Genomic DNA, 13,173 nt, shown 5'->3' on the forward strand with positions numbered 1-13,173 from the left:
AGCCTTGATTGCACCACTGTACTCTAGCCTGGGTGACAGCAAGATATCCTATCTCAAAAAAAAATTTTTTTTTTCAGTGATTACTATGTGCTAACACCATGCTACAATATGATTGAACTACTATGGTGAACAAGAAGATAAAACATGAAAGAAAGGGAGTGTGTAATATTTTAAAAGGATATCTTTCCACTTGAACAGAGACACTTAAAATGGAGAAAAATCATTTGAAATATGTAAGCTTGAAATGCATGTATTTCAGGCATGGGCTAGCACTGGAATTGGAGTCTGATGACCTGAGTTCAAGTTCAAGCTCTATTTTCTAGCTATGCAATCTTAGGAAAATGACTTGTTTTTTGAGTCTGTTACCTCTTTGTGAAATGGGTCTTATAAACTGTTTCACAGGTTATTGTGCAAGTTAAATGAGATAATGCATATGGAAGTTCTGTATACGTTGCAAAATTAAATGAAATGTTACTTTTTGAAGGTTATTTTATTCTTTATACAGTTAATAGCTCTTACAAATTCTTCTTTGTGGACATAAAAGGGGACTTCCTGTGGCCATTAGTAATTCATAGCACAGTCTGGTAGCCAAAAAACTCCTCAGTCTTTTTTTTTTGAAACGGAGTCTAGCTCTTATTGCCCAGGCTGGACTGCAATGGCGCGATCTCGGCTCACCGCAACCTCCGCCTCCCGGGTTCAAGTGATTCTCCTGCCTCAGCCTCTCGAGTAGCTGGGATTACAGGCGTGCTCCACCATGCCGGCTAATTTTGTATTTTTAGTAGAGACGGGGTTTTTCTATGTTGGTCAGGTTTGTCTCATACTCCCGACCTCAGGTGATCTGCCACCCTCCGCCTCCCAAAGTGCTGGGATTACAGATGTGAGCTACTGTGCCCAGCCCAAAGAAAGTCTTCTAATAAAATCTCAAAAATTCTTGAAAATCTATAGAAACATATGGAGGAAATAATGTTTAGATTACAAAACTTTAAGTTTATATTTTATAAAGATAATTTAGGCATTGTATTATCCAACCTATTATTTGTATTCATCAGCCTATTTTAAGCTGAGCCACAGAGAATATAAGTGACTGTCCCAAGCCCACACAACTGATTTTATTTTTTATTTATTTTTATTTTTTTGAGGTGGAGTCTCACTCTGTCACCAGGCTGTAGTGCAGTCGCGTGATCTCGGCTCGCTGTAACCTCTGCCTCCCTGGTTCAAGTGATTCTCTTGTCTCAGCCTCCCAAGTAGCTGGGACTACAGGCGCGTACCATGCCCAACAAATTTTTGTGTTTTTGGTAGAGACGGGTTTTCACCATGTTGGCCAGATGGTCTCGATCTCCTGACCTCGTGATCTGCCTGCCTCGGCCTCCTAAAGTGCTGGGATTACAGGCGTAAGCCACTGTGCCCGGCCCACCCAACTGATTTTAAACTGTAGTCCCTGCTCTCACTCTCCCTGCCTAATAACCTGGTACTCCTCCATTAAGACCTTCCTATTTTTTAAAACCCTTTTCGTGGTGTTAGAAGAAAGGAAAATAAAAAATCGATTTGTGTACAGTTTATAAACAGGCTAAATATTCTTTTTTTATTTTTTGAGACAAGGTCTCACTTTGTCACCCAGGCTGGAGTGCAGTGGCGTGATCTTGGCGCACTGTAACCTCTACCTCCTGGGATCAGGTGATCCTCCCACTTCAGCCTCCCAAGTAGCTGGGGACCACAGGCGCCCCACCACACCCAAGTAATTTTTTATTTTATTTTATTTTATTTTTTAGAAACTAGGCTTCGCCATGTTACCCAGGTTGGTCTTGAACTTCTTAGCTCAAGCGAGCTGCCTGCCTTGGCCTCCCAAAGTGCTGGGATTACAGGAGTGAGCCACCGTGCCTGGGCTATTCATTTTTTAAAATTAAAATTTCTTGGCTGAGCGTGGTGGCTCATGCCTGTAATCCCAGCACTTTGGGAGACTGGGGAGTGTGGATCGCTTGAGGTCAGGAGTTTGAGACCAGCCTGGCTAACATGGTGAAACTCCGTCTCTACTAAAAATACAAAAAATTAGGCGGGTGTGGTGGCAGGCACTTGTAATCCCAACTGCTCTGGAGGCTGAGGCAGGAGAATTGCTTGAACCTGGGAGGTAGAGGTTGCAGTGAGCGGAGATTGCGTCACTCCAGTCGGGGCTACAGAGAGAGACTCCATCTCAAAAATAATAATAATAAAATAAAATTTCTCTAACTAAAATATATTTTCCTTTACTCCCCCCTCTGCCTTTTTGTTTTTTTGCACGTTTCTGGAAGAAGTGATACACCTGTTGATGCACAGAGGCCTATCGGCAGTGAAATCTTGGGCCAGAGTTCAGTTTCAGAAAAAGAGCCTGCAAATGGAGCACAGAATCCAGGACCAGCTAAACAAGAAAAAAATGAGGTAATATTTACTAAACCTAGTGTTTTTCAGAGTTATTCTCTTTGTAAGAAGTAATAGAATTTACTTAGAATGTAAAAAGAATTTTCTGATATTTGGGAGTAGGAAATAATATACATAGATTTTCTTATTATTAGCTTATTTTCTCTCCTCTCTTCAACGAATATGTGGCTATTTAGTTGCCATTGGGTATTCTGGAGCAGTTTTAACAGGTGAATTTACTAGCAATCTAAAATATTACTGGTGACATTGCATGTTTTACATGCTTTGCGACTCAAGTAATTGCGCTTACATTAAACATGGCTAGTTTACGTTTGTTTTTTTTTTTTGAGACGGAGTCTTGTTCTGTCGCCCAGGCTGGAGTGCAGTGGTGCGATCTCGGCTCACTGCAAGCTCCGCCTCCCGGGTTTGTGCCACTCTTCTGCCTCAGCCTCCCGAGTAGCTGGGACCACAGGCGCCCACCACCACACCTGGCTGATTTTTTTGTATTTTTAGTAGAGACGGGGTTTCACCATGTTAGCCAGGATGGTCTCGATCTCCTGACCTCGTGATCCACCCACCTCGGCCTTCCAGAGTGCTGGGATTACGGGCTTGAGCCACCGCACCTGGCCGGCTAGTTTACATTTTTAAGAGATATGGTCTATATTTTACTAATTAGATTTAAGAATAAGAAATTAGACATTTTAAATATAGAATAAAACTTTTATCCAAATCCAGGGTTCTAGATTATTTTTCTTTGGTGTTTTTGTGAGGAAATGGTATTGTGAAATAGGGTATAAGTTTTATATAGGCTGAATATGGTGGCTCATGCCTGTAGTCCTAGCACTTTGGGAGGCCAAGACAGGTGGATCACCTGAGCTCAGGAGTTCAAGACCAGCCTAGGCAACATGGTGAAACCCCATCTCTACCAAAAATACAAAAAATCAGCCAGGTGTGGTGTCACAGCTACCTGTAGTCCCAGCTACTTGGGAGGCTGAGGCAGGAGAATCGCTTGGACCTGGGAGGCGGAGGTTGCAGTGAGCCAACATTGTACCACTGCACCCCAGCCTGGGCGACAGAGTGAGACTCTGTCTCAAACAAACAAACAGGTTTATACAGCATGCCACTTTGAAGGGGTTAAGTGGTTTTAATAAGTTGAATATGTTTTTTGTTTTCAACTAAATATTAAGAATATATTTCTTTATAGCAATGCAAGAAAAAAATTAAAATTAAAAAAAGAATGAAGTAGAAAAATTACTATTAAAAGTACATGGATATGCACCAAACAACAGAGCTTTAAAATATGATGTAAATATTGAGAGAGCTGAAGGGAGAAATAGTTTTGCAATAATAGTTGGAGACTTCAATACCCTACTTACAATAATGGATGAAACATCCAAGTAGAAGATCAATAAGGATATAGAGGACTTGGAACAATACTGTAAACTGACTAGTCCTGACAGACATGTATAAAACACTCCACTCAACAACAGCAGAATACGTATCCTTCTGAAGTGTACATGGAACATTTTTTAGTACTATATGTTAGGGCTACTGGGAATTGTGCTGCGATAAACATACACTTGCAGGTGTCTTTTTGATATGATGACTTATTTTCCTTTAGGTGGATACTCAGTGGGATTGCTGGATTGAATGGTAGATCTACTTTTAGTTCTTTGAGAAATCACCATACTGTTTTTTTCCATAGAGACTGTACTAATTTATATTCCCTCCAGCAGTGTGTAAACATTCCCTTTTTACCCCATCCATTCCAACATCTATTGTTTTTTAGTGATGGCCATTCTGGCTGGGGTAAGTTGGTATCTCATTATGTTTATTAAATATTAATGCAGTCCCTCAGTATGGATATTTTTAAAGAAATGCCAGATTTGTATTAGTCTTTATCTACATTCATTTTCTCTGATCATGGCCCCCTTGTAATCATTATAATTTGTATTTTTATTTTGGGTTAGTCAGGGAACCAAGGCAACCATTCATTTCGGTCAGTCTATTTCCATGGAATAAAGCAAATTAACTGATCCACTTGAGTATTAAGACTCATACTGTTTTTCAAAGAGCAATAGATTAAGTATTTTGTGATTGTTAAATATAGCTAATTGTATATTTTATTCAGCATTTATAAAAGGTACTGTTAAGATATATTCTGTCATAGTTTGCTCAAATATATATATATTTTTCTAATGTTTTTAAGCTTCGAGATTCAACAGAACAATTTCAAGAATATTATAGGCAAAGATTACGCTATCAACAGCATTTAGAACAGAAGGAGCAACAGCGGCAGATATACCAACAGATGTTGCTTGAAGGAGGCGTGAATCAGGAGGATGGTCCTGATCAGCAGCAGAATCTTACTGAACAGTTCCTTAATAGGTTGGTCTTCTAATCACTTTTTAAAATATGGAGTTATTTGAAAGCTATTTAAAACATGCAATAACTGCTACTTTCTATGTATAGTTTGACATTTTAAGGCTTTTTAAGCATTTCAAGTAATGTGGAGTTACATATTGCTTTCTAGTCACAGCATTCCGAGGGCTCATCTAGTTTTGTCCTTATTCCCTAAGCAACTAGAGCAGAAGAGTGCAGAGGTTCAGTGCACTGAACAGCTGACAGCCAGGTGGATCCAGCTCTCCCAGGGTAACTGCGGATCTAGGGGAAGTCACTCTAGTTCTTTTTATCTCTTTATCTGCTGCTTTTTTTTTTTTTTTTTTGAGGCAAGGCTCTCACTCTGTCGCCCAGTCTGGAGTGCAGAGGCACGATCTTGGCTCACTGCAGCTTCAACTTCCTGGGCTCAAGTGATCCTCCTGCCTCAGCCTCCTGCGTAGCTGGCGCTACAGCACATACCACCACACCCAGCTAATTTTTGTATTTTTTTTGTAGAGATAGGGTTTTGCCTCGTTGCCCAGGCTGGTCTCAAACTCCTGGCCTCAAGCGATCCATCCACCTTGACCTCCCAAAGTGCAGGAATTACAGGCATGAGCCACTGTGCTGGCCCTTATCTACTTCTTATTTCTTCTAACCTTCTTACAAGGTTACCATGAGGATAAATAGAGTTAATCTTTGTAAAGTGCTGAGAACAGTACCTGGCACACTGTAAACACTATGTTGTTAGCTGCTATTTTTATTGTTACTAAAGTGCTTAAACCTACAGATTTTTTTTGATTTGCTGTATTAAAATGATTCTTATAATTTCTGCCAAAACAATATGAACTACATTTATTGTTTCCAATTATAGGAGAAATATATACACACACATGTGTGTTTTTTTATTATTTTATTTAATTAATTAATTTATTGATTTATTCGTTCTTGGGATGGAATTTTACTCTGTCACCCAGGCTGGAGTACAGTGGCGCGATCTTCGCTCACTGCAACCTCTGCCTCCTGAGTTCGAGCAATTCTCCTGCCTCAGCTTCCCGAGTAGCTGGGATTATAGGCGTGTGCCACCACACCTGGCTGATTTTGTATTTTTTTAGTAGAGATGGGGTTTCATTGTGTTGGCCAGGCTAGTCTTGAACTCCTGGGCTCAAGTGATCCACCCACTCCCAAAGTGCTGGGATTACAGGTGTGAGCCACCACACCCGGTCTTATGTATATGTGTTTAGAATTCAATAAAATAATATATATTTAAATAAACAATGATTGTTGGAAGATTAAGTGAATTAATATATGCAAATGTGCTTACAACAGTTCTGGCACATAGGAAGTATCCTATAAATGTTGGCTATTGTCCTGATTACAATTAGGTAACTGTAATGGTGACTGTTAGCTCTTCACTTGATTCAACAATATTGGAAGTAATCTGCTTGACAACTCTGAGTGTTGTGTAAGTCAGTGAGCCTGAAATTGATCCTGTCTTCAAACCTTCACAAAGGGAGTGGTTTTTTTGTTTTGTTTTTTGTTTGTTTGTTCTTTTTTGAGTTGGAGTCTCACTCTGTCGCCCAGGCTGGAGTGCAGTAGCGCAATCTGATCACGGCTTGCTGCAGCCTCTACTACCCCAGCTGAAGGGATTCTCCCATCTCAACATCCCAAAGTGCTGGGATTACAGGTGTGAGCCACCACGCCTGGCCTTTTTTTTTTTTTTTTGAGACGGAGTCTAGCTCTGTCGCCCAGGCTGAAGTGCAGTGGTGCGATCTCGGCTCACTGCAACCTCCGCCTCCCAGGTTCAAGCGGTTCTCCTGCCTCAGCTCCCTGAGTAGCTGGCATTACAGGTACGTACCACTATGCCTGGCTAATTTTTGTATTTTTAGTGGAGGCGGGATTTCACCATGTTGGTCAGGCTGGTCTCGATCTCCTGACCTGGTGATCCCCCTGCCTCAGCCTCCCAAAGTGCTGGGATTACAGGTGTAAGCCACTGCGCCTGCCCTTTTTGTTTTTTAAATGGAGATAGAGTCTTGCTCTGTCATCTTAGGCTGGAGTGCAGTGGTGTGATCATAGCTCATTGTAACCTTGAACTCCTGGGCTCAAGTAGTCCTCCTGCCTCAGTCTCCCAAAGCTCTGAGATTACAGGCATGAGTCATCGTAGCCGGCTCACACAAGGATTGTTTAAACTGGTGGTCTCAAGAGTCTAAATAGGCCTCTGAACATCCAGTTTGAGTGTCATTTTCTTATCACCTCTGTTGAAGTGGGTGGCTTGTCAGAATTATTCTTATTTGATGAATTGCCATTTCTGGTTTTTGGATGTTTTCTTCATAGCCATAAAAGTCATGGATGTAATTTGAATTCCTGACCAACTTATTTTGCAGTGAGAGCAGATATCTAGCAGTGAGAAGATGAAATGGCAAAGTTCTGTGACCCTCCTCCCCAATAGTGGTTAGTGATGTACGTCCTCAGAAAAAAAGCTAAACTATTCGGGAAGGTTCATCTTTCCTTTAAAGACAATCATAAATAGAATTTAAATTCTTTTTTTTTTTTTTAAATTTGAGACAGGGTCTCGCTCTGTTGCCCAGTCTGGAGTGCAGTAGTGTGGTCATGGCTCACTGCAGCCTCGACCTTCTGCCTCTGGGGCTAAAGTGATCCTCCAGCCACCACAAGCAGCTAATTTTTATATTTTTTGTAGAGATGAAGTTTCACCATGTTGCCTAGACTGATCTTGAACTCCTGAGCTCAGGCAATCCTCCTGCCTCGACCTCCAGTAGTGTGGTCATGGCTCACTGCAGCCTCGACCTTCTGCCTCTGGGGCTAAAGTGATCCTCCAGCCACCACAAGCAGCTAATTTTTATATTTTTTGTAGAGACGAAGTTTCACCATGTTGCCTAGACTGATCTTGAACTCCTGAGCTCAGGCAATCCTCCTGCCTCGACCTCCTAAAGTGCTGGGATTACAGGCGAGAACCACCATTCTGGGCCTAGAATTTAAATTCTGTCTTGTAATTTAGGTTTGTTTAGAGTGTATTTATTGTTTTGTTTTTGTTTTTGACATGGACCTTCCGTGCCCGGCCCATCCTAAATTTTTATATATTAGTTTCCCATAAATTTTCTGTCATTCTCTTAATCTTTTCTTATCTATTCTGTTCTAACCCTTTAATATAATTTTTTTTTTTTTTGGGACAGAGTCTTGCTCTTGTTGCCCAGGCTGGAGTGCAGTGGCGCGATCTCAGCTCACTGAAACCTCTGCCTCCCAGGTTTAAGTGATTCTCCTGCCTCAGCCTCCCAAGTAGCTGGAATTACAGGCACTGCCACTTATGCCCAGCTAATTTTTTGTATTTTTAGTAGAGACAGGCTTTCACCATGTTGGTCAGGCTGGTCTCGAACTCCTGACCTCAGGTGATCCACCTGCCTTGGCCTCCCAAAGTGCTGGGATTACAGGCTCATGCCTGGCCCAATATTTTTGTTTAATTATTTTTTCTAGACTCTAGTTTTGTATATTTGAGCCTGTACTAGGGCTTTAAGATATGTAAAATCAAGGACAAATTGAATGGAGATAGAATCTATAAATTAAAATGTGCTTTTTCCTCTCAATGTTTTATTCTTCCAAATCACTCTTGCAGGTCATTATTTCTAGATTTAAATTTTACTTCTTCCTTCTGAGGGGCATAGACAGAAGAGAAGTAAGGTGTGTTACACAATTAGATCTTATTGAAAAAAATTATAGCATGATAGGAATTTTATTAATAGTACTGTATCATTACTTTATACCTCTTGATCTTTTGTTTTTATTAATACTAATAATTGGCACCATTGATTTGACAATTAATAGGCATATTCAGCCTCTTCCCCATCCCAGCCCATTTTAAGAGAGTTAAAATGCTATATTAGCATTTTTTTTTGTTTTTTGAGGCGGAGTCTTGCTCTGTTGCCTAGGCTGGAGTGCAGTGGCGTGACCTTGGCTCACTGCAACGTCTTCCTCCCAGGTTCAAGCGATTCACCATCTCAGCCTCCCAGGTAGCGGGGACCACAAGCGTCCACCACCATGCCTGGCTAATTTTTGTATTTTTAGTAAAGACGAGGTTTCACCATGCTGGCCAGGCTGGTCTCAAACTCCCTACCTCAGGTGATCTGCCCGCCTTGGCCTCCCAAAGTGCTAGGATTACAGACACGAGCCACTGTGCCTGGCCTGTATTAGCATTTTAAATGCTTTTTATACTTTGCATTTTTCCCAAATTTATTTGACCTCATATCCTTTTTTATGGGGAGTATAAAAAAGATATATGTACATTTCACAAGAAATGTGTTTCACAGAACACAATTTGAGAAATGCTACATAATTATAATTTTTAACTGATAAATATTTAGTATAAGGCTAACAGTTCCTCTAATAATATTGAGCTGCTTTTTTGGAAGTATTTTTAAACCCTAAAAATATAAATAAACAATGTTTAATGTAGGAAAATTAAAAAATACCATAAGCCACAACACCTCTCAATAATTGTACTCCCTGTGTTAGTCCTTTCTTATATTGAATCTCAGCTGGAGAAACTGATGCTGGGTTAGTTTTGGGTCTAAATCTTCTTTCCTCCTCCCTTCCTCCCCTTTCCCCTTTCCTTTCCTTCCTTCTTTCTTTCTTTTTTTTTTTTTGAGATGGAGTCTTGCTCTGTTGCCCAGGCTGGAGTGCAGTGGCACTATCTCGGCTCACTGCAAGCTCCACCTCCCAGGTTCACGCCATTCTCCTGCCTCAGCCTCCTGAGAAGCTGGGACTACAGGCGCCTACCACCACGCCTGGCTAATTTTTTTTTTGTATTTTTAGTAGAGACGGGGTTTCACCGTGTTAGCCAGGATGGTCTCGATCTCCTGACCTCGTGATCCGCCCGCCTCGGCCTCCCAAAGTGCTGGGATTACAGGCATGAGCCACCGTGCCCAGCCTTCCTTCTTTCTTTCCTTTTTTTTCTTTTTCTTTTTTTTTTTCTGAGATGGGATCTCACTTTGTTGCCCAGGCAGGATCATGGCCCATTGCAGCCTTGACCTCCTGGGCCCAGGCAATCCTTCCACCTCAGCCTTCCAAGTAGGTAGGACCATAGGCCTGCACCACCATGTCTGGCTAAGTTTTTCTTTTTCTTTTTTTTTTTTTTTTTTTGGTAGAGACGGGCTCCCTCTGTTGCCCAGGCTAGTCTCAAACTCCCGAGCTCAAGCAATCCTTCTGCCTTGGCCTCCCAAAGTTCTGGGATTATAGGCGTGAGCCATCGCTCCTGGCCATGGGTCTAACTTCTTTTTTTTTTTTGGAGATGGAGACTTGCTCTGTCGCCCAGGCTGGAGTGCAGTGGTGTGATCTTGGCTCACTGCAGCCTCCGCTTCCCAGGTTCAAGTGATTCTCCTGCTTCAGCCTCCCAAGTAGCTGGGATTACAGGCATCTGCCACCATGCTTGGCTAATTCTTGTATTTTTAGTAGAGATGGGGTTTCACCATGTTGGCCAGGCTGGTCTCGAACCTGACCTCAAGTGATCCGCCCACCTCAGCCTCCCAAAGTGCTGGGATTACAGGTATGAGTCACCGCACCTGGCTCATGAGTCTAAATCTTAAAAGAGCAATGTAGCTTCCTGTTTGTGCCCTTTGTAGCCCTGATCTCAATATGGAGTCAGGCTACAGCAATGGAGAGACTATTTGTTGAGGGCAAGGCCCTGAGGCTAACTTGTTTTGCTCCCTGTTTTATCTCCCTATTGTCTAGATCAGAGACTGGCCAATAGTATTTGTAGAATGAATTAATGAGTGAATAAGTACATGTGGAGTATTAGGGATGCCATTTGACTTTTTACTCATCATGGCTTGCTCAAGTCATCCATTTCCTACTTGATACTACTCAAGACAGATGGAATGAAAATGGCTTGTTTGTTGATGAGCAATTTTGGTAGTGGTGATATTGTTATTGACTCTTTCTGAAAGTTAAGTTTTAAATGGAAAATTAAACCAAAGTTATATTGGGGAAGAAACAGAATTTTTTTTCTGTTTTTATTGTAAAAGCTGCTTTTAAAAAGTCTGTGATACTGGCTGGGCACAGTGGTTCATGCCTATAATCCCAGCACTTTGGGCAGAAGGCAGGAGGATAGCTTGAACCCAGGAGTTGAGGACCAATCTAGGCCATATAGGGAGACTCTGTCTCTACAAAAAATTTAAAAAGTTAGCTGGTCATGATGGTATGCACCTGTTGTCCCAGGTATGTGTGGGAGGTGGAAGGATTGCTTGAGCCCAGGGCTGCAGTGAGCCACGATCATGCCACTGCACTTCAGCCTGGGCAACAGAGCGAGACCCTGACTCAAAAAAAGAAAAGTCTATAATGCCCGTTATGCCTATCTTCTGTAGTGTTATACTATGGGAAAATGTGGATCTTCTTTCAGTATCTTGGTTATGTCTTAAGTTGATGGTGGTAATTTTTAACACTAAATTTGCCATAGATTATATATTATATGTGCATATTTTTATCTTTTCACACTTTTAACTTTGTATATATTAGGAATGCAATTAAGTTTTTATTTTAAAATGATTACATTGTTTAATTTTATAGGTCCATTCAAAAGCTTGGTGAATTAAATATTGGAATGGATGGCCTTGGTAATGAGGTATCAGCACTCAACCAGCAATGTAATGGGAGCAAAGGCAATGGATCTAATGGTTCTTCTGTGACTAGTTTTACTACACCACCCCAAGACTCTAGTCAGAGATTAACACATGATGCTTCAAATATTCATACAAGCACTCCTCGTAATCCTGGATCAACAAATCACATACCTTTTCTGGAGGAATCACCTTGTGGAAGCCAAATGTAAGTGCTTGACTTTGTAAAACTTGGAAATATTAACTTACTACTAATGGTTAGAAGGTTGAACTTGTCTTTGGAACCTTATAAATAAAAGTTTTTAGAGCTTACTGCCTACCAATATTTTTTTCCTAATCTGCCTTCATTTGTCTATATTCTCTTCTACCAACTTCTAAGTCTCTTTATAGTTTCCATTTTCCTTCTATTTTTCTTTTTGCTTCCTGACTACCACCAAGGCAATTATATTTTTTATAAGCCATCCTACTCAAAGAACCTACAGTTTTAGGATCTCTAAATCTTCTTGATTTTCTTTTTTCTTCAATTGGCATCTTTGAACAAATAATCTTAAAATTCAGACTTTCAGGGCATAGAAAGATGTTTTACAATCTGGTGGAATGATTGCAGCTGCAGTGTTGGCTGCTTTGGCAATTACAGCAGTGGAAGACTGCATATTTACATTTTCACTATTCAGGGAAAATTTTTATCTTGCTATCATTAGTATACAAGTGTTAATTTATGCAATGGGAATAGTTAAGGAGCATTTTCTATATTCTTAGCATAAAACACTTTTCAGGGTGGTTCATTAAAAAATGTATAAGATGAGATTCCCAGCTTTTTGGCTGAGATTAAGTACAAAAATGTATAACTTGCTTTTGGCACTTGGATGCTTATAGGAATTCACTTTATAAATAATTAGTGTCAAAAACCTAGTTTTATTTCAGAGCATAAATTCAATTTTTGATTCTTTTCTGAATTTTTATTTTTTTAGTATTTGCTTTTTAATTACAGCTTTCATAATAGTTGTTTTGAGTACTTTCAAAACAAGAATTCAGATTTTAAAATTTAATTTTTGTTTTTGTCCATGTAATATACATACATGGTTTCAAAAGACAAATAGTACTTCAAGGCTTAAAATAAAACCCATCTTTGTCCATGGTTTTATTTCTTATTGGCTGCCATTTTCAACCTATTTGGCTGTTTCTCTTGATATATATACATACAATTTTTTTTTAAAATGGGATCTCACTGTGTTGCCTAGGCTGGTCTCAAATTCCTGGGCTTAAGTGATCCTCCTACCTCAGCCTCCCAAAGTCCTGGGATTACAGGAGTGAACCACCACACCCAGCCTTTTGCTATATATTTCCACATTTCTGAAAAACATACTTCTATTACTGTTTTGTTTTGTTTTTTTGAGATGGAGTTTTGCTCTTGTTGCCCGGGCTGGAATGCAGTGGTGCAATCTCAGCTCACTGCAACCTCTGCCTCCCAGGTTCAAACAATTCTCCTGCCTCAGCCTCCTGAGTAGCTGGGATTACAGGCATGTGCCACCATGTCCAGCTAATGTTTTGTATTTTTGGTAGAGACAGGGTTTCACCATGTTGGCCAGGCTGGTCTCGAACTCCTGACCTCATGATTCGCTCACCTCGGCCTCCCAAAGTGCTGGAATTACAGGCATGAGCCACCGCACCCGGCCTCTATTACTGTTTTTGCTATCTGTTGATTCTCTACGATACTCCTCATACATAGCACCCTCACTTTGTCTATCCCTTATTTCCAGTATATATCAATTTTTGTTTAAAT

At 40.6% G+C, this 13,173-nt stretch overlaps 1 protein-coding gene across 6 annotated transcripts in view; it reads left to right on the forward strand.

Annotated features, from left to right (window-relative positions):
• The window catches only part of WDR47 (WD repeat domain 47), a 72,537-nt gene that overhangs the window by 35,504 nt on the left and 23,860 nt on the right, over positions 1–13,173 (forward strand). For 4 of the 6 annotated variants that reach the window (XM_034932661.3, XM_003808335.6, XM_055115157.2 and 1 more), the window contains 3 exons: positions 2,286–2,412; positions 4,601–4,779; positions 11,341–11,598. In XM_034932661.3, the coding sequence (XP_034788552.1) occupies positions 2,286–2,412; positions 4,601–4,779; positions 11,341–11,598 (564 nt within the window). The remainder of the gene's footprint in view (positions 1–2,285; positions 2,413–4,600; positions 4,780–11,340; positions 11,599–13,173) is intronic. The other 2 variants (XM_055115145.2, XM_008960431.5) reach the window with 1 other exon arrangement.

This window comes from Pan paniscus, chromosome 1, assembly GCF_029289425.2.
Source record: "Pan paniscus chromosome 1, NHGRI_mPanPan1-v2.0_pri, whole genome shotgun sequence".
In the NCBI taxonomy this organism is placed as follows: Eukaryota; Metazoa; Chordata; class Mammalia; order Primates; family Hominidae; genus Pan; species Pan paniscus.